Source organism: Ambystoma mexicanum, chromosome 11 (assembly GCF_040938575.1).
Source record: "Ambystoma mexicanum isolate Mex_15411 chromosome 11, UKY_AmexF1_1, whole genome shotgun sequence".
In the NCBI taxonomy this organism is placed as follows: domain Eukaryota; kingdom Metazoa; phylum Chordata; class Amphibia; order Caudata; family Ambystomatidae; genus Ambystoma; species Ambystoma mexicanum.
The window spans coordinates 1,286,320,511-1,286,344,409 of NC_090934.1; the positions used below are offsets into that span (position 1 = coordinate 1,286,320,511).

Consider the following 23,899-nt stretch of genomic DNA (forward strand, 5'->3'; position numbering starts at 1 on the left):
TAAAAACAGGAGAGGCTCTTCCGATGGCTATCCGGACCACTACAGCAGTGTGCAGCGATTTCGATCACAAAGAGGATCCTCTGGCTGTAGAAGATGAGCTGGTTATTCCCACCAAGCTCAAGGGAAGAAGACTCCGGACTGGATCTTCTCTGGTCATCGAAGGGTAGATAGCTCAGGACTGCAGCAGGGCTTCACTGAGATGGGGTAGCTGCAGCAGCCGACTTCTTTTCTGCTTCTCTTCAGTTCCTTGTAGTTCCAGTGGCGACTCTGACTTCCAGCCGCCCAAGAGTACTGCCTTTTATGTGAAAGTCCCCTAGTCACACAGCCTGGCTGTCAATCACGCAGCAGGGGTGGGGGGTTTCCGGCCCGGACAACCACCTCAGCCAATCATGGCAAAGTGCGACTTGGGTTTCCTGGGATACCCTGTGCAGGGGGTGACTACACCCCTCCCTCACATTCAGCCCACCTAGACACCCAGGCGCCTAGAGGAGGACTTCTTGGCAGAAGCCCGCCAAAAGACAGTGAACAAAGAAGGCCAACCTGGTTTGCCGCGCAAAGTAAAACACAAGAAGGACTTTAACAAAAAGAAATGGCGAATAAACCCGACCAGAGCCAAAAGAAAAAGTATTTGGTCAAGCGGGTTTAAGTTCGAGGCTAATATAATAGCCTAAAACAATACCACGTTTATATAGTATAATCGCGGTAGAAAAGTTAGGGTAGATACCACTGCCACCAGCCAAGTCTAAATGTTAAAAGAGCGAAACAATGCTCTAGGAGGTACAGATAAAAAGGGCTAAGAATTAACCCTTTCCACTACTCCATGTAAGATGGGGTGTACTGGATCTGTGGTTTAATGGCAACTTTACCCTTTTCTGGGAGACAGTAGTCAGCCTCAGAAATCGAGTCGGTGGGAAGTTTAAAAGACAACCCTGTGTCACTGCACTGAAGGTGCTGTGTAACACACAAAAGAAGGGGGCTACTGAAGTGGTTTACTCCAGAGTCCACAATCACAAAAACAGAGGAAATACACATGGCAAAACATGGGTAAGAGTGGGGGAAAAGCTCACACTCTTACCAAGTGAAAAAAATAAACTCCAGAAATCCAGCAAAGCTGCTGGGGGACTCATTAGGTGAGGGAAATTAGCCATATAATGAGAATTCTCCCTAACAGACACCTTATCATTACACTTCCAAAATGTCGCTAATGACAGACACTCTGCCAACATCTTCAAACTGGAACACAATCCCCCGCCCCCAACCGCCCACAGGCCGACCTTCGTCAAAACCCCCCCTCGATACAAACCTTCAACTCTTTCTCTCCCATTTCACACCAGGAGTTCCTCTCGCTCCTAGCAAAAAGCAGCCCATCAGGCTCCCCTGAGGACCCCTGCCCGCCCACACTCCTCAAACACATCCTAGCCTCAACCTGTGCAGGCAGTATTGCACGTTCAATCCTCAACCACTCACTTACATCTGGATCCTTACCGGAAGCCCTAAAAACCTTCTATCAAACCCATCCTCAAGAAACCTACACTTGACCCACTCCTCCCCCCAGAACTACAGGCCAATATCCAACACACGCTTCATGGCCAAACGCATGGACAGCAGAGCATACAAGCAGCTTGGCCTATTCACTGAAGCCAACAACCTCCTAGACCCTGTGTAATCGGGCTTCAGTCCGCTCAGAGGAACAGAATGGGACGACCTAAAAAGAACAGCTGACACAGAAGGCTGCACTGTACTCATCCTCCTTGACCTCTCTGCAGCCTTCATACCATCAAACATATTATCCTACTAGACAGGCTACAAACACTAAGAATCAAAAACACAGCCCTCTCATGGATCTCCACTTTCATCTCTAATTTCTCAAAAATTATGCACCTCCACCCGTTCACCTCCAACTCATGTACAGTAAGAAAAGGGGTCCCACAAGGAGCATCCCTATCTCCCCTAATCTTCAACCTCTACCTAAAACCCCTGACCGCAATCATCCGCTCCCACAATCTTACTTGCTACAACTACACAGATGATACCCAGATCACCCTTAAAATCTCCAAATCTCCAAACTCCAACAGTCCGGACCTGTCATCATACCTCTCGGATATTGACCACTGGATGACGACCAACCACCTCAACTTCAACCCTGGGAAAATGGAAATCCGAGTATGTGGGAAAACAGCGCTCCTTCCCCAACCGATTCCGTAGCCGCAATCCCAAGGACCCGCACCGGCAACTTCCAACTTAGTGAAAAACCTTGGATGCGCATTGGAAAAAGACTTATCTCTCTCCCAACACACCACCTCTGTATATAAGACCTGTTTCTTCCATATACGGATTCTCAGGCGTATTTTCCCTTAACTCACCTATCCGCACCGCTTCTCGGCTGTCAACTCCATCATCCTCTCCCACTTAGACCACGCAAACTGCATTTACCTAGGTGCACTAGCCTTTCAACAAAGGAAACAGCAAAGAATGCAAAACGCTGCTGCACGCCTGCTCATTAACCTACCTCCCAAAGAACACATCAGCCCTACACTAAAAGTCCTCCATTGGCTCCCGATTGGTCAACGCACTACTTTTAAAGCCATCCACAACACCGGCCCGGAATTCCTTCAAGACAAAATCCAGCACTACCACCACTCAAGGAGTCTCAGATCTCGAACCGCATATCAGCATATCGTCTAGTGATCCCACTTTTTAAAAAAAAAATGGTATTAATTTATTCAAACCAAACAACATTACAAACCAAACACGCAGTGCATATATCAACAGTTCAATTGTTCATTGCTTAATTTTGGTCACTGCTCCCCTCATCCCACCCCCCCACCCCTTACAAGCCTACTTATTCCACACACTCTGTATCTGCCTCACGTGGTGGGATCTCACTTTCCGTGGATTCTGTCAGATCTTGTGTTTTTCCAAACAATCCCGCTATTAATGATTTCCATGCCATCAGGGTTCCCGCCTCCTCCTCTCCCCCTACATTGCTTGCCTCTTGCCATACCATGGTTTCTGCCTCCACCCATTTTTGCAACTCTTTCCACCACACCTCCACCCGTGGCCTGTGACATGTCTTCCATCCCATGGCAATCCTTCTTTTTGCGAGCACATGTGCTAGATCTTTCAATTTACTAACATGCTTAAGTTTCTGCGATCTGGAGAACCCTCCCAGCAAGCAGGCCCAGGCTGTCTCTATGATGATCGTGACCCCCTTTTCCGCTAGTTTCTGTGCTACTTCACCCCAGAAACGCTCAATTACTGGGCATGACCAAAACATGTGTACCATGTCAGCCTTTTCTTCGTCACATTTGGGGCATGCCTGTCGTCCAGCATTTTCAAACCTAGATATCCTCAGAGGTGTCATATATGCCCTGTGAGTAATATACAGTTGTATCTGTTTTAGTCTCGCATTCCTTGACACCTTCTTGTGGTATGCCAGGGCACGTTCCCACATCCCATCCTCTATCGGGGCTCCTACTTCCGCTTCCCAGTCTAGTCTCAATTGTGTTAATTCCTTCTCGACCTTAGACAGCATCATCTTGTACAGTCTAGAGATCTCATGCCCCCTTCCGTTATATCATATATCGTATCTATGATAGCATCTGGTTCATCTTTTAGGACTGTTTTGGGCCATGTTTTCCTAATTCTCTGCACCATTCTGTGATATGTGATATACTGGCCTTTGTGTGTAACCCCGTTTCCTCCTCCAGCACTTCAAAGACTATAATAGCCCACTCTCGCCAGATATCTCCTATCGTTACCAACCCCACCGATTCCCAATGGTTCCTAATTATCATCCTTAGCTGCTTATCTCCCCCTGCCAGTGCAGCTAGCGGTACCTGCGGGGGGCATGGGAATGGGTTCTCCATCATCCGGCATGCCCGGCGCCACATCTTCCACCCAAGCATCATCATCCTAGGGCGATCTTTCATTTCTGTCTTGGGCAGCCAGATCATCTCTCTTAAATAAAATGGGGCACAATCATGTCCAACCAACCTGGAGTCGGGGGTCACTTCATCTGAGAGCTATTTGGCAATATGTTGCAGCTGGCTCGCTACATAATAAACCTCACCCAGTGATCCCACTTCACAACTCCTCCAGGCTGGGCGGATCCTCGTTCTCTGTCCAAGCACCAATCAACTGGAACTCCCTACCCCAACACATTCGCAATATTGAAAATCACCTGAAATTTAGAAAGGCCCTCAAAATCTGGCTTTTCCCTGCATCCTCTTGACACCACCTCCCCTCTATAAACTATATCGCTGGACCCAAACACAACAACACTCCAATCCACCTGTTGCAGCACGGATGCCATCAGCGTTCGCAGCAGCTCACCGTGACAAATTATCGCCCTCCACAACAACACCTCTACCCATCAATACCACCGGGATGCCAGTAGCGTTCGCTAAGCACACTGCAATAAACCTTGCTCCTCCCAGGAAAAACAACACTTCGAAGGGATTGTGTCCTCTGACGTATTCCTTATCTTTGATAATACGTTTCCAGCTTGCTGGCCTCGGAAATTTTTTCTGTAGAGGGTGCTGCGCGTCGACGTCCGCCGAGTCGATGTCCCAAGACGGCCACCGTATCGGCGCCGACGTCACCATGCCCATAAATAGCCACGTGCTGCGTCTGTTGCTCAGTTCCGTTTTTCTGCGCTTCGTGGGGCCTCGGAACGTCGTTGCTCAGTTCAGTCGGGATAACCCTCTATATCTACTCGAATAAATACCAACTCGTTCTCGATGGCATCTTCATCGGAACCGACGATGCTGCGATCCGGCTTCAAGAAATGTCGAGACTGCAGTAAAAAAATGTCGATAACAGATCCACACAGGATCTGCTTGTGGTGCTTGGGAGCCGAGCACCATTGTTCGGAGTATGAGGACTGCATGTCCATGACGGTGAAAGCCTTGAAGGAGCGCAAGGGGAAGCTCGAGAGAGGTAAGTCAGTCAAAACCTCCTCAAAGGTTTCTTCGGCTGAGTCGAGGCATTCGTCTCCTCGCCGTAGAAAACATTCCCATTCTAGATCTCAAAGTAGCTCCCACCATTCGTCGAGATCAAGACACTCAAAGAAGAGACGTCGAAGATCCCCTTCCTCGTCATCTTCTGTTTCCCCAGAAAGGGTCTCCTGTCCCACAAAACACAGCTCTCAGGCTGAGTGGGAGGAATTCAGAAAGAAAATGTTAAGCGTCTTCGAGAAAGCGGCCTCGACCCCCTCGAAGACAGGTGAGGGTGATACCCCGGGTGAAAAACCCAACAAATCAAAACGCTGCGAGTCGCAGCACCCGGCGAAACATTCCACCCGAGAGCGCCATGAGCCATCGGGTAAGAAGGCACCACCTTCGACGACGTCGTCGAAGATTCCTTCGACGCATGGATCGGCGCCATCAACGCCGTTGTCGAAGGGTTCTTCGACGCATCGGTCGATCGACTCGACGCCATCGTCGACGCCGACATCGACGCCGATGAAAGAAAAGACCAAGGCCAACGGTGATTCCAAGGGCCTCCGGCATGACGCCGAGACCATCGTCGACATCCTTGAGTAGGATCCCGATCCTCTCGAGTTCTTCGAGACCTCTTCCAGTTTTCTCAACGCCGTTCTCTGCGCCTTCGAAGCCTGTCACATCGGCGTCGACGACATCGACGGGTTCTCGCCCAATAATGACGAGTTTGGCTCCTTCTGCCTTATAGATGGGTTTTACACCATTTCAGAGTTGAGAGTACCCTGGACTATCTTCAATTTATGAAGAGGGAGAAGATTCTGATCAGGAAACCTTTGGGTTGCAGAGGACCACACTGCCTGTTTCAGAGGATTTCACCTCTGAGGAAAGAAGGTTGAATGACCTACAGGAGTCACTACATGAGGCAAGTGGGCTGGACACTTCCCCAGAAGTGGAATTTGTTAAGCCAGACCCAGGGGAACATGCCGAAACACCCTATAGAACCCTTATGGCAAGAATTATTGAATTTATGGGTTGGTCTGCGCCTTTGCCTGTTTTTCAACAGGATGACCTGACAGACATATTAGACAAAGGTCCACAGGAGGATCCTGTGGTCCCCTTCCATGCAGCTTTACAAAGGAAAATTACATCTAATTGGGAAACTCCTGAAGTTATCCCTGCGGTCAATAAAAGATTGTCAGCCAAGTATAGGGTAGCGGCTGCTGACCCTGAATACTTATCAAAACATCCGACTCCAGAGAGCCTGGTGGTCCAAGCGGCAACTTCATCTAGCAGTAGGACCGCTTACCCTACTGTCCTGCAGGATATAGATGACAAGAGGTACGATTCTATGGCGAAGAAAGTCTTCTCTGCTTGTAGTATGGCGTTGAAGTCCATCAACGCCACCTGTACGCTCGCCAGGTTCAGTCATACACTGTGGGAGTGTGCTTCATCAGTGGCTGACTGCATACCCGAAGGAGAAGAAAAGGAAGCCTTCCTTACCATTATTAAAGATGGCAAAGATGCCATGTGCGAGTCACTTCAAACTGGCATTGATTCCGCTGAAAGTATCAGCAGGGCCATGGCGGCAAGTACAACAATCCGCAGGCATGCGTGGTTGCGAAAGTCTGGCTTTGCTCCAGATGTACAGGCAAGACTTTTGAATATGCCCTTTGACTGCTCTTCATTATTTGGAAAGAAGGCTGATGACAGTCTGGAAAAGTTGCAAACATCTAAAGCAGCAGCAAAATCTTTAGGAGCTGCAATCCGCCAAACTCCTTTTCGCCCCTCAAAGACCTCTGGAAGAGGAATGTCCTTTCGCTATTACTCCGCATTCGGGAAAGGCAGAGGACAGCCGGCTCAAAGAGGCCAAAGGAGATCCACCCGAGGTGGACGGATCAAAAGTACTAAGGCCGCAGCAGGTGCCTCTTTACCCTCAGCATCTGCATCAGCCGCCCCCAAACCGCTCTGAGGTCTTTCCACACAAGACACCTGTAGGGGGCAGGTTAACTCACCATCTGACGGAATGGCAGGCTATAACGTCAGATGCTTGGGCATTGGAGACAGTTGCCCAGGGTTACTGCCTACCCTTTCTACACGTCCCTCAGAGACATCCACCGGGGCACAGCTCTCTAAAAGTTCCAGCTCTGCTCCTCTTGCAGGAAATTATAGACCTGCTACAGAAAGGTGCCATAGAACCGGTACCTGTAGCGGACAGGAACAAGGGCTGGTACTCCCCCTACTTTCTCATACCAAAGAAGGACGGAGGACTGAGACCCATCCTGGACTTACGAGAATTGAACAAGTTCCTCCGGAAGAACAAGTTCAAGATGGTAACTCTCTCTCAGATCCTTCAGGCCCCCCAGCTCCAGGACTGGCTGGTATCCCTGGACCTTCAGGATGCTTATTTCCATGTGCCTATCCATCTCAAACACAGGAAATAACGGCGTTTCGCAATTGGCGACTCTCATTATCAATTTCGAGTTCTGCCATTTGGGCTGACCTCCGCCCCGAGGGTCTTCACCAAGCTAATGTCGGTAGTGGCTGCGAGTCTAAGGAGGGAAGGGATCCACGTCTATCCCTACCTGGACGATTGGCTGATCAGGGCTGTATCTTCGGAACAAGCTCAGATCCAGCTAGATTATGTCTGCCACTTCCTTCACAAACTGGGCTTCTCCCTCAATTTAAAGAAGTCACAGATGATACCATCACAGAGACTCCAATTCATCGGAGCGGTCCTGGACACTTCCCTGGGAAAAGCCTCGCCACCAGAGGTGAGGGCTCAAGATATTCTGCAGATGGTCAACAAGTTTCAAAATGCCCAACGTCTCCCAGCCTTCGACTTTTGAGGTTGCTAGGCCTCATGGCATCCTGCATCTTCCTTGTGCCAGAGGCTCGCCTGAGAATGAGATCCCTTCAGTGGGCACTGAGAACTCAGTGGTCTCAATTCTCAGGGAGAATGACAGATCTCCTCTGGATTCCAGACAAAGTAGCCCGCAACCTTCAATGGTGGGCCTATCCAGAGAACATCTTGAAAGGAGAACTGTTTTGGCAACCATGGCCAGAGATAACAGTAGTCACAGACGCCTCACTCACGGGGTGGGGAGCCCATGCCAACGATTTGACCATCAGCGGTCGTTGGTCTCCATCGGAGTCCAGACTACACATCAACCTATTGGAGCTGAGAGCGATCAGACTAGCGCTGAAAGCTTTCCTGCCATCAGTACAGGGGAGAAATATCCTGATAATGACGGACAACACGGTGGCCATGCACTACCTCAACAAAAGAGGAGGCGTAGGATCACTGCCACTGTGCAGAGAGGCAATGCAGCTCTGGTTTTGGGCAATTCGGGAAGGAATCTCTCTATCGGCAGTCCACCTAGCCGGAGAGAAGAACTTGACAGCGGACGCTCTGAGCAGGCAGAGCACAGTCTCCCATGAGTGGGAGCTAGCTCAGGAAGTCCTTCAAGAGATCTTTGCCCTTTGGGGAACCCCTCAGGTGGATCTGTTCGCCACAAGCGCCAACAGGAAGTGCGATCTGTTCTGTTCAAGGGAATTTCCCCCGAGAGGAGCTCTAGGAGACGCGTTCGTAGTGGACTGGGAGTTTCCACTCCTTTACGCGTTCCCACCAGTCCCTGTTATTCATCAAATGATCAGGAGGTTGAGAAGATTCCGGAAAACCATGATCCTAATTGCCCCGGACTGGGCCAGGAGAACGTGGTACCCGGACCTTCTAGATATGTCCATCTGCCCTCCAATCCGTCTTCCACTCAAAGAGAATCTTCTCTCGCAGAAGGGAGGTCAGGTTCTCCATCCAGACACCAGAACTCTCAACCTTCACGCTTGGCTTCTGAAAGGGTGAGGTACAAGGATTGGGATCTCCCTGATGACGCCATCGAGGTGTTGCTTTCGGCCAGAAGGCCAGCAACAAAGTCTTTATACCGCTGCCGTTGGAACAAATTTTGCAGCTGATGTAGGGAAGAGAATATCGACCCTTTTTCATGTGGTACACCAACAGTGTTATCGTTTCTACTCTACTTGGCAAACTCAGGCCTTCAAGTTGGCACTGTAAAAGGCTATCTCGCAGCGCTTTCTATCTTCAAGCGCACTGCGGAGGAACCATCGTATTTCAAACTACCTCTAGTGATACAATTTCTCAAGGGATTAACTAATGTTTATCCTCCAAAACCATTCCAGGTTCCCTTATGGGACCTAAATTTAGTCTTAAACTTCCTAATGGGCACTCCATTCAAACCACTTCACTCTTGTTTGCTGAGATTTCTCACTCTTAAAACGTTCCTATTGGTAGCACTAACATCTGCTAGGAGGGTGAGCGAGCTACAAGCTCTCTCCTGTAAACCCCCACATACAATTTTCCACAAGGACAAAGTTGTCCTACAGGTGAAGCCTAATTTCCTCCCAAAGGTGGCTTCTGAATTTCATATTACTCAGAAAATTACCTTACCTTCGTTCTACCCTCCTCCCCATCCGGGGAAAAGGAAGAAAGGCTACATAGGCTGGACCCAAGGCGAGCTCTCAGCTTTTACATCAGCAGAATGTCTAGGATCAGGCAAGCAGACCAACTGTTTGTAGGATACTAAGGTCACAAGTTGGGACTACCCATAACAAAACAAACCATTTCCAGGTGGATTATTTTGGCCATTCTGGAATGTTACAAACTGGCAGGGAAAGAGCCACCCCAAAATCTCAGGGCTCATTCAACCAGGGGTATTGCAGCCTCTTCGGCTCTCCAAAGAGGGGTACCAGTCCGAGACATATGTGCGGCTGCCACATGGTTGTCCGCACATACATTCACAAACTTTTACAACCTGGATTCCTCCACTAGTCAAGAGACCAGATTTGGCAAGCCGTATTACATTCGGTCCATCCCTAAAGGGATACATAACATTCTTACTCCCACCTCCAATTACATGCCACTGCTATGGGAGTCTATCAAAGATAAGGAATACGTCGGAGGACACAATCCCTTCGAAGAACAAGTTACTTCTTACCTTGTAACGTTCTTTCGACGGGATGTTCCTCCGATGTTTCTCCATCCAAGTTTTAAACACTGATAGTTTATGTGAGCGAATCCTATAACTTCGGGCTTTTCAGCCTTTTCCTTTTCATGCTCAGCATTTATCAGCTTTGTTCATAGTAGTGCCATCAGGTGGCATCATAGATATGGAAGATTTTAATATTTAGGTTTTTTGTAACGTGCACGGTGCTGAAAACCTCTGGGCGTGAAAGAAGGGGGAGGGGTGGAGAAAGGTTGGTGAACAGAGTTGGATGAAGGTAGGCATTCCAGATATCCTGCTGTATTGAAGCATTCATTCGGTAGAGACCTGATTAGAACCGATCAGACACAGTGCTCAAGGTTTGGAAGTTTATTGAACAGTAAGGGTTTCAATGCTTGTCTGTATTTCAAGTGACAATGTTCCGATCTGAGTTCCTGAGGAATGTTGTGCAGTAGTCCATGTCCCCTGATAGCAAGCATTTCTTTTCCTGCCCTGTTGCCTCTGTAGGACTTACATTCCGTGTATGGTTGATACCCAGAGTATTGAATTCATCCTTTTATTGACTGGGAGCTAATGTAGGGTTTGAAGGGCTTCAGTTGACTGGTCAAATCTCCCTAAAGCCTAGATTAGACGTGCAGCTCTGTTTTAAGTAGACTGCTTACCATCACAGCTTCCGTCCAATCCAAAACAGGTGAACATTTTGCTCAGATAAATATCCTGGGCTTTGTTTGTAGTGTACCTATATTGGATGAGTAGTTCCTTGAGATGGTGACTGAGAAATGTATGTGTAAACATATATTTCCTTTTCAAATCACATTTTAAGGATTGGGGTTTGGTGTGTGTTTAGGGAGTAGCCTTGAAGTGTGCGGTTGTTCCTTTGCTGACCATTAAATTGAAATGGTTAAATTTTTTAACACACTTATTTGGGGCAGAGACAAAGCCTTTGTTCTTTCACCGTAGAACCTATATCAGCAATACTTGTCAGTATTATAAAATAATGCAACGATCTACTACGAGTTGTAGATATTTTTTATTTTATTTGTTTAAATGTAAGGTGTTGGAATTGTATGTCTTTCTATGTGAATTGGACAAAAAGACACAACCCTTAGCATTTACGGGACTAGAGCGATATGTTTATGTGATGTGTTAGAACCATTTTGTCATGTTTAAAATCTGCAACCCCTCAGTAAATATGATATCCTCATTTTACAGTGAGACAAACCTGAAGGTGCGCCAGGCTTTACAAGTAACTGATGAGCTTGGGACTGATATCACAAGACTTGCGCAGTTTGACGGTGAGTGGTGGTAGTATTGGATCTATGAAATATAGGTTTTAGCGTTCTTCTGACGACCACAAATAAACATAAGCCAATGCTAAACTTTTTATTGATGTAACATCATCTCCCTCCTCTCCCCCGAACACTGTATCAATATTCCCTAGATTATTCTTGGTGTAAAGGCAGAGGGAATTAAAAGAGCTAACTGCCATCACCCACTATGTGATCGTGGCTACATGGGGATGGTGCATGAGGATATTCTGGCCTACTTCACCATTCCCCAGTCTGTTGACAGGGACTCATCACCTTGAGCGGAAACATGGCACAGTGTCTTTATGAGGAGCTCCGATCCAGGATAATTCATCTGAGTCTCAAGCACACTGGAGGGGCAGACATTCCCAAAAGGTGTTACTTACAGCAGGCGCTGGACCCTCATCTCCCATGAGTCATTTTGACATGCTGGTCCAAAACTCTGACAGTTCTGGGACAGCCATGGAGGATGTGTATGCCAAGTCCTGCGCACTAAGATTGAACTGCATGTGCTGCTTCCTACAAGCAGACAGCATGGGCAGGCAGCCACACATCAGGAGATTCTCTTGTACTGTCCAAATGGTTCACCTACGCAGCTGAGTAATGCCCCCTGTAGGACAGTGTGAATGGAGTTCCGCTACAGCAGCCCCGCTCCCACATTCATGAACTGGGATTCCAAGATGGCAGCCAGCCTTCATCAAGACATGGTCCACTTTGCAAAACAGGCAGTGGTCAAGGAAGTGTCAGCGAAATCACAGTATATTGCCACCTAAAAAATTCAGTTCTAAGCCTGGAAATGAGAGACACCTGAATGCAGCTTAACAAAGGTGATCCCCAGAGCTGGTGCCAGCCTGCTTTATTAACCATGAACTTGCTGATAGTGTGGTTGTTTGCAGGCAAAATAATACCTTTGGTGTGAGTTTAATGGAGGAGATTGGGGTGGAGCAGGAAGAAGGCTGGAGACAGGTGGCAATAAAACTGGAGAGGAGGAGTGACATGGTGAGGACGAATATCAGAAGGAGAGTAGTGGCTTGAGTGAAAGCTAAGGGGGCAAAGAGTGGTAGAGAGGAGGTTAGAGATGACACCAAGAAAGAAGAGAAGGGGTTAAGTAGGAGGAGGTTATGGAAGACAACAAACGAGGAGAGGAGTAGTTTTGAGGAAACATCAGGAGAGGAAAGGAGTTTATTCAAGGGAAGGTTAAAGATTACATCTGGAGAGGGGAGGAGGAGAATACTACATAGGCAGTTAGGAGAAACATCTGGTGGAAGTAATTGGTGAGTGCAGATGAGGTCATTGGAGTAGAAGCTAGGAAAATAGCTGAATTTGCACTATTTTTCTAGACTAAGGCCCATGGGTCCGGATTTACAAAGCCTTTTTAAATGGGACTGCCACATTGTAAAACGCTGTTGTATATCAGGCCTCTGATATTAAATCTACTCATCTATTACTCTGACCTCCTGTAAAGCAAGCTGTAATGGGATTGCTATGCTCACTGTAATGTTTCTCATGTACAGAGTTTCTGTTCTAAGCACTTGCCTTTCTCTAAATAAAATGCAAAAGAAAATGTATGGCATTTGTGTTTCTCGAGAGGTTCAAAATAAAAAATATATATTTCTTTTGGTTTTTAGATTGAAAATATCTTTTATTTGAAAAGTAAGGCTACCACTACATTTGCCATAAAAAGTGCCATGCAGTTCTCCTCTGAAGCTCTGTAATCAAAAAGTCCACTACTTGCAAAACAAGAAACTCATAATTGGTATAGTTAAGCTGCAGAACGTTTAAATATTTTGTGATGAGAACTGAAAATCTCCTAAGTTACTTGTTATGATTCGTATCAATAGCTTAACAATGCGTGCGGTTGTGTACATTTTAAACATGATTCTCTCCATGTGACTTCAACATCCATTTACAAGATAAAGGAATGCATGAGTTTTGTGATAGCTTTTATGCAGAACTCCATAAAATTATGCTTTTAAGATAGGGAAGAACCTGGTATGTGCAAGGATTCCCACAGCCTCCTGTCAGTGTGAAGTCTGGCTACGGTATAAATTAGCACTACGGCACAATTCCCGACATATCATGCTGAGGCCACTGTGATGAATCCTGTGTAGTCATCACTGAACCCTGACCAGATATCTCCTCCCATCTAGCCAGGGGACGGCAGCTGCTTCCTGATCATGACGGTGGGGGTTGTATTCTGAAGGAGGATCACATGGGAGGAGACAGACGTCGGGGGAAGGTGATGGCCCCATTAGGAGAGATGAGGTATTCTTCACCTCATGTATGCATAACACACACACACACCACATCTCCTGTCGCTTATGATTTTGTGCTAACCAAAAAATTCACCTTAGACTCCTTTAAACCTATGGATTCCAACTCCCATAAAGCCTCAAGTACTGAGACGAGGAAGGGAAGAAGGAGTTACAATCTGTTGTAAAACCCCAAACCCCCTTACTGCAAACGATTCTAGGCATAATATCATTCACACCTCATACATGCATAACACACACACACACACACCACACACACACCATATCTCCTGTCGCTTATGATTTTGTGGTAACCAAAAATCCTTTAAAAAAATCACCTTAGACGTTCTCAGGTACTGAGAGGAGGAAAGGAAGAAGGAGTTAATGTGGATCAAAAGAAACACTAAGCTGAACATGCAGCCTAGTTGTTGTAATGAGACTCAACTGTGTTGGATATTTAAAAATTGTGTCCGCCTTTGCAAGAGAGAGAAAGAGAGAAGCCACCGCAGGAGAAAGAAGCAGAACCACGGGAGAAGTCAGAGTCATGGGAACAGACTGTGCTGGCCAGAGCAGGCATTACTTACTGGAGTGGCGCAAGGCCTCAGAAGACGCTGCAGGCACAGTCAGAGTACCACTTGGGAACTGGCAGCAACTGCCAAGCTACTGGCAGCACGGTCAAGCTCAGAAGCAGCAGGCTTACTGACAGACAAATGCAGAGCCTGCGGAAGAGCTGAGAGAAGGTCTGCAGAGCAGAGAACGCCATCCCAAGGTGAAAGCTTCACCACAGCAACGTGCCACGGATCGGAGGCATTGCCAGAAGACACTGGTGAGTCTGTCCAGAGATGTTGGGGACCCCGTGGAATACCGACAGGCATGTGAGCCAGTAAAAACGTATTCGAATGGATTGTGGTCCTCCCACATATTCCTTCTCTTTGATATATATCCATCTGCTTGCTGCTGCCTCGGAATATTTCTTTTCAATAGAGGGCGCTGTGCGTCGAAACGTGGTCGAGTCGATTTCCCTCGGAGGCTTCCGTCTCGACGACAACATCATCACAGGTATAAGTAGCACATGCAGCGCCCATTGGCCTCAGTTCTGTTTTTCCGCGCTTCACAGCTTCAGAAACGCAACGACTCAGTTTATAGTCAGAATTCTTCGATACTCTTCGAAAAATCTTCGAGTGTTCGACCCGGTATGGCATCTTCATCGGCGTTATCTACTCCTCGGTCCAGTTTTTAAAAGCGATGGGACTGTGGAGCTAAAATGTCTGTCACAGAACCGCACAAAATCTGTCTGTGGTGTTTAGGATCTAACCACACGTCCTCAGAGTGCGAGGACTGCTTTTTGATGACGGCCAAGGCCCTGAGGGAACATAGAGGGAAGTTGGAGAAAGGTAAACCTCTAAAATCCCCCTCAAACCCATCTAAACGTAAATCGTCAGATGAGTCGAGACCGACGTCTCCTTGTCACAAAAGATCTAAACGCTCTCGCTCTAGAAGTGGCTCCCAACATTCCTCGTCCTTGAGGCATGGGAGAAAGAGGCGTTACAGGTCGCCGTCCACTTCATCATCCAGTTCACCCAAGCAAATTACTTGCCCCTCTAAGTCTAGTACCCCAGCCCAGTGGGAGGAATTTAGACTCCGTAGGATGAAGGTGTTGAGAATGTGTGCTTGCCCCACTCAAAAAACACCTAGAGGCGATGCTTCAGTCAAAGGATATAAGAAACATAAGAGCTGTGTGTCTTCGGACCCGGCTGTGGAACCTCCTCGAGAGCGATCTATTCCCTTAAGTAGAGAGAAAGCCTTCTCCATCCATGTAGCTATCAAAGCATCCCACACCAGAAAGTCTGGTAGTGCAGGTGGCCACTTCTTCAGGAAAACAGAATGCCTATCCCACGATCCCACAGGACAGGGATGATAAACACTACAATGCTTTGGTCAAGAAGGTTTTCTCGGTCTGCAGTATGGCATTAAAATCTGCCAATTCCACGTGCACCCTAGCACGATTTATCCACACCATTTGGGAATGCATTTCGAATGGATTGTGTCCTCCCACGTATTCCTCATCTTATGATATTGGTATCCTGCCAGCTTCGCTGCTTCGGAATTTATTTTTTATTTGTTTTCTCAGCAGAGGGTGCTGTGCACGAGGTCGTGGCGTCGATGTCCCTCAACGGGCTGCGTACCGTGTCGACGTCACCATCAGTATAAATAGCTCGTGCCGCGCCCGCTGGCTTCAGTTCCGTTTTTCCCATTGCTTCGCTCTCGAGAACAGAGCGCTTCGAAATTTTCTTCAGAAAATGTCGTCTATTCCACCATGTCTACTCCCAAGACGGTGTTAAAAAAATGTATCGCCTGCGGATCGACGATGTCGATTACAGATCCTTACCACGTTTGTCTTTGCTGCCTCGGTTCAGACCATCGAACCGGCGACTGTGGCTCCTGTCAGTCGATGATGGAGAAGGCCCTTCGTGAGAGGAAAGGTAAACTGGGGGTGGGGCGGGAAGCTTCCAAGGCCTCCTCAAGGGCCTCGTCACAAAGACATAGGAAATCGAGCGATTCGAAAGAATCGGATCGTCGTAAACACTCTAAGAGATCTCGATCACGCAGTAGATCGAGACGCTCTTCATCTTCCTCTTCAAAAAAGGTTAAGAGGAGACATAGATCTTCCGCTTCTTCCTCAGATACATCTACCGAATTGGTACCAGACCCGACAAAGTCGGATTCCCCAAGAAAATTGGATGAATTTAGAAGGAAGATGATGAAGGTCTTTGAGAATGCGTCCTCATCCCCCTCAAATAAGCCTCAAAAGAGCCAGACACTGATCGCTCCGTCGGACGACACAGGGAAGTCAGGAACTACTGTGGAAAAATCCAGTAGTAAGGGTGAAACTCGAAAGACTCGAGTCGACATCAAATCGTCGAAGATTCCTCGAGAATCGAGTGTTTCCCCGACACCATCTAAAAAACATAAGTCATTGAAACCCTCGACGGCTTCGTCGACGCCATCGGCGCAGACGGCTTCGACATCGAAGCCAAAAGTGTTTTTGACGCCTTTGTCGAAGACGTCATCGGTGTCTTTGAAGACTCCTTCGATACCATCGAAGGTTCCTTCAATTCCTTCGACCCAAACTCATGTACAGGAAAGGAGATTTACCCCTTTATGTAAGTCAGACTTCTTTAAGTCTATGTCTTCTGTAGGTCACTACCACTGTGCAGAGAGGCAATGCAGCTCTGGTTCTGGGCAATACGAGAAGGAATCTCTCTATCGGCAGTTCATCTAGCCGGAGAGCAGAACACGGCGGCAGACGCTCTCAACAGGCAGAGCACAGTCTCCCACGAATGGGAGCTAGCTCAGGACGTCCTTCTGGAGAACTTCGCCGTTTGGGGAACCCCTCAAGTGGATCTGTTTGTGACCACGGTAAACCGGAAGTGCGAACAGTACTGCTCAAGGGAATTTCCTCCAAGAGGAGCTCTAGGAGATGCGGACTGGAACTTTCCACTTCTGTACGCGTTTCCTCCAGTCCCCGTGATTCCTAAAGTAATCAGGGGGTTGAGAAACTTCAGGAAAACCATGATCCTAATTGCCCCGGATTGGGCCAGGAGGACGTGGTACCCGGACCTTCTGGACATGTTCATCTGCCCTCCAATACGTCTTCCGCAAAGAGAGGATCTTCTCTCGCAAGAGGAAGGTCGAGTTCTCCATCCAGAGGTCAAGACACTCATCCTTCACCTATGGTTTCTGAGAGGTTCAGATACAGGGATTGGGATCTTCCGGATGATGTAATGGAGATTTTGCTTTCGGCCAGAAGGCCAGCAACAAAATCTTTGTACCAGTGTTGTTGGAACAAGTTCAGTAACTGGTGCAAGGATAAGGATGTGGACCCTTTTCAATGTGGCACCCCAATGGTGCTCTCTTTCCTATTGCATCTAGCCAATCTGGGGCTCCAGATCGGAACAATTAAAGGATACCTAGCTGCGCTGTCCATTTTCTTTTTTATTTTTTTATTTGAGTTTTATTGATTTTGAAACCTACGGACAATGAATACAGGTAGGTGCATGTTATATTCACATTGTTAAATCAGTATATCATTGTTGTTAAACAAAAACTGTACAGTTGGCGGATTTGTCTTTCCTTCCCATTTGGGTTGAATTGTTTTGATCCCTTCCCACCCTCCCTTCCCAAGACGGCATGTCGTGTTCTTCCATTTCGTTGACAGGAACTTAGTCTATGATTATCTCGAGATGGGACATTTATCTCGGTTGGTTTACATATGATCAGGTCTTGCAACAGGCTTCTTCGCTTGTGGCATGTCAGATGTTGTCCGATTCTTGTACTGAAGTGTACTTTACGGGGATTCAGGGTATATTGAGTTGTTTTCCCTCTGGTTTGCTATATGTAGATTGAGGGCCGCCGTGATTTTCTCCATTGTGTAAATATTTGTTGGAAATATGAATCCATTCTTTTTTAACTGGGAGGTGTGGAGATTTTCATTTGATAACTAGGCCGGCTCTCGCAGCTAATAACAGTGGGGATGCCAGGCCCTTTATCCCGATTAGTTTGTCCTCTTCCACTTCTAAGCCAAATAAGATCAGGAGGGTGGATGGGTCTCTTTCAATGCCGTCTATTTGTTTAATCCATCCAAGGACTTTGTTCCAGTATATGCAGACTTTTCGGCAGTCCCACCACATGTGCCAGTAGTTAGCATCCATTCCACATTGTCTCCAGCATTTTGGCCTGTTGGTCTGGTATATTTCCGATATTCTGTGGGGGTCGTACTGCCATCTGTGAAGTAATTTGATTGCATGTAGTTTGTATTGTGCGGCGATTGATATTCGGGATGGTGTTTTGCAAATTGTGTCCCGTGCCTTGTGGTCAAATTCTCGGTTGAAATCCTTTTCCCATTTTTCTTTAAGGCGGAGGTTCAAGACCTGGTCTTTACAGATCTGGCCGCTGTACATGCGTGCTATCAGGCCTTCATTCGTGGAGGTCGTGTCGAGGATTTTCTCGAAAGGGGTGAGTTCTCTTCGTATCTTGGTTTTCCATTCTTGCTTGGATAGGGCGCCCTTCAAACGTAAGTAGAGGAAAATTGGGATTGGATGCAGTTGGAGGGCTTCCTCCAAGTCTGTGATTGGTATGAATTTGTCTTCTCTCCACAGCAGGCCGACCCTTTAGAGTCCTGCATCGAACCAGGTTTGGTATCTAGGGTGTTCTGGGATTTCTTCTCTGATCCCTGGGGCCCAAAGTTGGCTCAAAGGGGATGGCCATGTGGTCACTCCCGTTATCCCTTTTCCTTCCTTCCATATGTTCCATATTGTCCCTAATATTGGATGGTTGCGTAGACTTCTTGTGAGTTGTGGTCTGGGGACCCATAGCCATTCTGCGAGTGTCACAGGGGTCAGGTTGTCATTGTCCAACTGGACCCATTGCAGGTCCTTCCTGTCTCTTAGATGTGGGATGAGGATTCTTAATTGGGCTGCTTGGTAGTATCGCTCGATGTCGGGGAGGCCTACTCCCCCTTGATCTTTGGGTAAGATGAGAGTTTCATAGGGTATTCTGGGTTTCTTCCCCTCCCATAGAAATCCATTTATTGCCTTTCTCACTTGTTTAAAGAAGTCTTCTGGGACTGTCACAGCGAGTACCTGGAAGGGGTATAGGAAACGTGGGAGACTAACCATCTTGATGGCGTTCAGGCGTCCCATCCAGGAAATTGTGAGGGGTCGCCATTTTGCGAGGTCTGCGTAGAAGGTGGTGAGAAGTTGGGGGAAGTTGGCTTTGTTTATATCAGCGAGATCTCTCGTCAGGTTGACACCTAGATATCGTAGTGTCGGGCTTCCGATGGTAAGGCCCAGTTGTTCAAATTCTGCTCTTTTGTTCGTAGTGGGTTCATATAATGGGAAGAGGGTGGATTTGGTTTTATTAATTTTGAAGCCTGACAATGCGCCATAATCATCGATGACGTGGATCGCTTGGGGCATTGATGTCGTCGGGTTCTGCACATGGAGCAAAATGTCGTCTGCGTACAGGGCCAACTTATATTCTCTTCCGTTCACATGTAAACCTTCGAGGCATCGTTCGTTCCGAGCTTTGTGCCAGTGGTTCCAGTGATAGCGCAAATAGAATTGCCGAGAGGGGGCATCCCTGTCTCGTTCCTCTGCTCAGGGAGAACCAGCGTGAGTACTGGGAGTTTACTGTAACGGACGCTCGTGGCGAGGTGTAGACAGCCTTGATTCCTCGTCGAAGAGCGGGGCCTAGACCTATTTTCTTTAGGTTTCTTTTGCTTCCAGGAAGTGCCATTCGACTCTATCGAACGCCTTCTCCGCATCGATTGAGAATTGTGCACGTGTTTTTGCCAATTTCTTGGCTTTGTGTATAAGGTGGAGGGTCTTACGAGTGGAGTCTGCTCCCTGTCTGCCAAGGATGAATCCCACCTGGTCCTTGTGGATTATGGCAGGCATATGCATCTCCAACCGTACGGTGAGGACCCTTGTGTAGATTTTGGCGTCTGTGTTTAGGAGGGAAATAGGGTGGTAGGATGCGCATAACTTGGGATCTTTTTCTTCTTTGGGGATGACTGTAATTAGTGCCTCAGGGAAAGATTTGGGTGCAGAGCCTGATTGAAGGATGTGATTAAAGAGCTTGATCATGAATGGGAGGAGGGCATCGATGAAAGTTTTGTAGAACCCTGCCGTGTATCCGTCATTTCCGGGGGCTTTTCCCATTGGGAGCCTTTTGATCGCCTCTTCTATCTCCTCACCTGTGATGGGGGCATCGATGGCTTGTGCTATGTGCTGGGGTAGGCTTGGAATAGTTATCTTGCTCATGTATTCTGCTGTTGCTTGCTCGTCTGGTTTGGTGTCTGAGGTGTACAGTTTCTCGTAGAAGCTGGCGAAGGCTTCAGGAATATCGGGGGTGTGGCCTCCGTGGAGGTCGGCCTCACTTTCTATAGTTGACACCCATCTTTCTTTGCGTAGTCCACAGATTATGGCGGCGAGCAGAGCGTCTGCCTTATCCCCTTTTTCGTATTGTTTTTGTTTCAGTATTGAAGTTTGTGCACGATTTGGTCAGTTTCCAATTACCGAAATTCCTCTATCTTGCTGTTAGCCTCCTCTATTTTTGGGTTTCTATCAGAGCCGGCAGATTGGGCGCTAAGGTCTAGTTGAGTTATTTCGTTTCTGAGCTTGTTTTCTATGAGCTGGCGCTCCCTTTTCTTTGCTGCTCCTTCTTTGATGAGTATGCCTCTCTACGTGGCTTTCCCTGCGTCCCATACTGTGTTTAACAAGATTTTGCCTGTGTTATTCTGCTTGAAGTACTGGTTGATGTCCTTCATGAGCTGTTCTCAGAATATCGGGTCCCTCCAGAGTGTCTCGTTGCAGCACCATTTCGAGCTTCTGTGGGGGAGCGCCATTCGACTGAGGGTCTTTGAGCTTGTAGGCGTCCATCATTTCTGTTACCTTTGAGCGGCTAGACTCCGGTGGGGTAGTTGCCTGTGGGTTGCCGGCTTGTCTGTCCAGGGCTGGGTCTGTCCACATATTGAGGTCGCCTCATAGGATCACTTCGCCTTCCGCTTCAATCATGACTTTGGGGACTATATGTTGTTGGAACCTGGACTGTACAGAGTTGGGGGCGTATATGGATGCAATTGTGATGGTGGTATTCTGTATCTTGCCGACCAGTACGAGTGCTCTGCCGCTTACGTCTGCCCAAGTTTTCAGGATTTCAAATCGGAGCTCTTTACTGATTAGGTTGCCAACGCTTGCTTTCTTGAGTGGGCTTGAGCTCCAATGTTCGGTGCCTATCTTGGTATATAGGACCCTCCTTCCTCCCCTTTACTTTATCTAGTTTCCTGTAAGAAGAGTATGTCGAGCTTCAACTTTTTGAATTCTCTGGACACTACTGACCTTTTGGTGGGGGAATTGAGTCCCTTGACATTCAGGGCCTCATTACACGGATGGCGGTAAGGATTTACCGGTACCGGTAAAATACCAGTACCGGTAAATCCTTACCGCCTTACTACGAGGTCCCTTTGCGGGTTGGGGGATTTAACGCCTGCTATTTGCAGGCGTTAAAAACCAACCCACAAAGGGACCCAGGGAGCTAATTACGGTACCGCAATTTGCGGTACCGTAATTAGCGCCTTGCCCATTCCCATTATGCCCTATGGGGCAAAAATGGGAATGGGGAAGGGCAATGGTGGAAGGGGGAATTACCGCCCCGCCAACCTTGGAATGGGGCGGTAATTCCCCTTTCCGCCAAGGCGGTGCCGGTATTTTACCGGCATGAACCATGGCGCTAATAGCGCCATGGTTCTCCGCCATCCGTGTAATGAGGCCCTCAGTGTCCCAATTTTAATTGTGCCAAGCCTGTCGCTTACTGTGTCGTGGCTATCAACCATTTATATGTTTTCTTAGTTTGTCCACCAGGTCGCATCTTTTTTTGCAGGATGCCAACAAAGTAGGAGTGTTCTGGTGGTTGCTCATGGCCGTCTTGAGCTTCAGTGTTTTCCCCTGCCCTCCCCACTCCCTCCCCTTTGAGGTATACGCCGTGATACCCCTTACCCTCTGTTCCCTTTCTCCATCTTTCCCCTTAACGACAAGGGCTTGCATCTTTGCTTGGTGGCGTCCGATCTGGACTGGGTGGAAACAGTCAGTCCAATGTGGGACCAACAGTGGGGACCGTTACCGCACGGTCCTTATTGCGGATACAATAATTTTAACGTTTTGAGCCCCCTGCCCGCCCCCTGCTCTCCCCCCCACACATTAGAACTCAACAATAACTGTTATAAAAGGAAATATATTGATACATGCGGTTTTAAGGCTCGTCAGCCCTCCCTTCGGGGGGGGGGGGGACTCTTCTACAAGTCTGGCCCCGTTATGGGGATATACAGGTCGCCTGGGTCTTGACGGTAACCCTTGCTTTGTTACCCGATTTGCCATCTTTTGGATGGGGGCCGCTGGGGTGGGTTTTTCATTTGTCACTATCTGGTGTATTGTTGCCTCGCCTGTACTTTCTTGACCCCTTCACTCTTTTTCTCCTTGGTCCCTGGAGTTCCAATCGCAATCTATTCTGCTCGGGTTCTTCTCGCTCTCCTTCCTTTGGCCTGTTCCGAGAAGGTCTGCGGTGCAGTCGTGCATATCCTCTTCTGATCGTAGCTGTATCTTTCTGCTTCCATGCTCGAAGGTGAGGGAGAAGGGGTATCCCCAACTGTATCGGATGCCTTGCTCTTTGAGCCATTTCCTCAGTGGATTACAGAGATGTCTCAAGGCTAGGGTAAGCGAGGACAAGTCCTGGAATATGGTCATCTGGGCTCCTCCGAATGTGAGGGGACCACCAGATCTGGCTTTCTCTAGTATCCTGGCTCTGTCCTGGTATCGGTGGAATCTAGCGAGGACTGATCTTGGGCCGCCAAGATGTCTGCCGTGAGGATTTTGATGATGTTGTGAATTGTTTTTTTGAGGTCTTTCTCTGTTTCCCCCTCGTGTTCTGGAATTCCGCAAAACCGTATGTTGTTTCTTCTTTCTCTGTTTTCTAACTCGTCCATCTTCAGGCGAAATTCTTCCTCCCTTTTCTCGATGTTCCGTATTCTCAGATCCATTTGGGTTTCAAGGGTATCTATTGAGGCTTGGTTGTTCTCCACCCCTTCTAGCCTCTCTTCGATATTGTCCATTCTCTGTGTGATCTTGTCCATTTTGCCGCCTAGGTTGGCTCCCATGTTTTTTATTTTGTTCAGGAGTGCAGCGATGTCCCCCTTGGTGGTGGCTGCGCATATCTCCGAGGTGTCTGTCGACATTGTGTCTTTGTATTCAGAGATCAAGAGGGGTGGCGTGTATGCGTACCTGGCTAGTTTGCTCTTAGTGTTCATGAGGTCATTGTGGTAATTGTTGTGTCAGAGGAGACACACGCCGTTAGCTTTAGGATGGTTCCAGGTCGTTGGGCTGTGATGCAGCCTACTGTGTGGGTGGGAGGCTGATAAAGGGTCTCTTTGGACCGCTTTGTGCGCTGTTGAGTCTGCCCGTGCTCAGGGTATTTATGGGAGGACTTCCACTTCAGGTAAGAGCATGATGACCACTCCTTATCAGAGCAGGGCACAGTTCTTAATGCTGGGCAGTCTTGTGCAGGTGAGATCAGCAATGCGTCCGTAGGGGACCTAGTATCTTATTTGGATCTGTTGTGGAGGAGTAATAATAAATAATAATAATAATAATTTGGCATTTATATAGCGCTACGAACCCTCAGGTATCTGAGCGCTGCTTATTATTACCCACGGTGTGTGGTGCTCATTTATCGACCTCGGAAGGATGAAACGCTGAGTTTGGCGCTGCCGGGATTCGAACCTGCGTTCGCAGGCTCTGCACTGATGTCAAAGCGAGCGCTCTACTCGC

The 23,899-nt window shown here is 47.9% G+C and overlaps 1 protein-coding gene across 1 annotated transcript in view; it reads left to right on the forward strand.

The window, feature by feature from the left end:
- Nucleotides 1–23,899, forward strand: part of ATP8B4 (ATPase phospholipid transporting 8B4 (putative)) — a 5,389,235-nt gene that overhangs the window by 1,689,750 nt on the left and 3,675,586 nt on the right. The window contains exon 8 of the mRNA XM_069624764.1: nucleotides 11,171–11,253. Coding sequence (XP_069480865.1) covers nucleotides 11,171–11,253 — 83 coding nt within the window. The remainder of the gene's footprint in view (nucleotides 1–11,170; nucleotides 11,254–23,899) is intronic.